The sequence below is a fragment of the Elephantulus edwardii genome, unplaced genomic scaffold (assembly GCF_000299155.1).
Source record: "Elephantulus edwardii isolate Elephantulus edwardi_28Jun2011 unplaced genomic scaffold, EleEdw1.0 scaffold00057, whole genome shotgun sequence".
Taxonomy (NCBI): domain Eukaryota; kingdom Metazoa; phylum Chordata; class Mammalia; order Macroscelidea; family Macroscelididae; genus Elephantulus; species Elephantulus edwardii.
The window spans coordinates 15,888,309-15,890,063 of NW_006399807.1; the positions used below are offsets into that span (position 1 = coordinate 15,888,309).

At 39.7% G+C, this 1,755-nt stretch overlaps 1 protein-coding gene across 1 annotated transcript in view; it reads left to right on the forward strand.

The window, feature by feature from the left end:
• PRRC2C (proline-rich coiled-coil 2C) overlaps window positions 1-1,755 on the forward strand; it is a gene marked incomplete at its 3' end in the record, with an annotated part of 64,419 nt that overhangs the window by 58,081 nt on the left and 4,583 nt on the right. Inside the window, 2 exon segments of the mRNA XM_006903589.1 lie at window positions 160-350; window positions 1,537-1,743. Coding sequence (XP_006903651.1) covers window positions 160-350; window positions 1,537-1,743 — 398 coding nt within the window.

The following is a 1,755-nucleotide window of genomic DNA, read 5'->3' on the forward strand; positions in this document are numbered from 1 at the left end:
TGGACTGCCAAGAAAACAAACAGATTCATCCTGGAGAGGGTTAAACTAGGCTATCCCTTGGAAGCAAGGATTCTGGGGCTTCGTCTGACATACTTTGGACATGTTGTAAGGAGGGACAGGTCCTTGGAGAGAGGGACATCATGCTTGGTAGGGTAGAGGGACAGCTCAGGAGAGGAAGACCTTCTATGAGGTGGATTCATTCAGTGAATCTTATTGTGCTTTTCTTAAAAAATTCTTCCTAGGCTAGAGCAAATCTTACACCAGCTTCAAATCTGTATTCTGGACAAGTACAGCAACCTGGACAGACAAACTTTTATAACACTGCCCAGTCACCAAGTGCTCTCCAGCAGGTAAACTATGGCATGGTAAATTTCCTCAATTCTTCTTTATTATTATATTTTTATAGCTTTTGTTTCAGAATTTAAGTAGAAACAAGATGCAGGCGTAGTTTAGTGATTTTTCTCTGAGGTGTTCTAAGAATTTTCCAAGCCATGAAAAGCACTGAGAATAGAAAGTGCTTCACTTCCACACCACCAACCCCTCTCCCCACTCCTTTGGTCATTCTAGTTTTAAGTTCCTTTTTAAAAAATAATTGCATTTCCATGTAATAATGTCTTTTAGCACAAGAAATGTTTAAACACTATTTTCCAGACTGCACACTTATATGTAAGTGTGGGCCATGTTTTTTTCTCATTAATGTAACAGTTGGAAGGAGTTACTAAAGACCAGTAGACCACATAAGAATGTGACAGGGTATAAGGGAGCTCTGGTGGCCTAGTAGCAAGAACCTGCACTGCAATCCCAGAGGTGCATGGTTCAAATCCACCAGATGCTTTGCTGGAGAAGGGGCAATCTCCTCCTCTACCAGTCAGATCTGATTTGATGGTACACCCAAAAAATAATAAAATAAATTAAAAAAAAAAAGAAAGAAAAGAATGTGGCAGGGTATAAATGACAAGCACCCTTATTAAGCATACATAAAGGCAGTATTTTTCCACTTCCATGGAAAGTGTGCCTGTGTGTTACCACTGCCTCTTTTAGTGCTGCCGTTATTCCACATCCCCTTTAAAAGTTGTTGGAGGCGCTAGAGAAGAGAAACTAACCATCAGTCATTTTCCCTTAACTGCTTTTGGTGGTTTTTCTTGGGTACGGTGCCAATTCATAAATATTTTTATTGTCATTCAGATTAAATATTGTCCGTTCTTTTGATTCCACTATTTGTTTATAGATGTTCGATTTCATTTATAGCCCTATGATTTTGTTGTTTGCAGTTATTTGACATGTATTACTCAAGGAATTTTTGTTTTGTTTCTGTAGTCCAGGTAGCAATACCTGATCTGTTTTGTAGTTTGCATATTCAGTAAAACAATGGAGATAATCACTAAGGAAAAGTTGTCTTTTGAGATAACTTAGTAGAATAACATTCTACTTACTAAAATCTTCCTGAGAGTGTTTAAGAGTTGTATGCTTGTCTGTTTGGGATGTGTATACAATGGATATAAAGGTGTTGGGCTTTTCTATTTGCTTTTGTTCTAGGTTACAGTACCTTTGCCAGCCTCCCAGCTTTCCTTACCTAATTTTGGATCTACTGGGCAACCTCTAATTGCCTTGCCTCAGACTCTTCAGCCCCCATTACAGCATACCACCCCACAGGCTCAGGCCCAGAGCCTGACTCGTCCTGCACAAGTAAGCCAGCCTTTCAGAGGATTAATCCCTGCTGGAACACAACATAGCATGATTGCAGCCCCAGGAAAA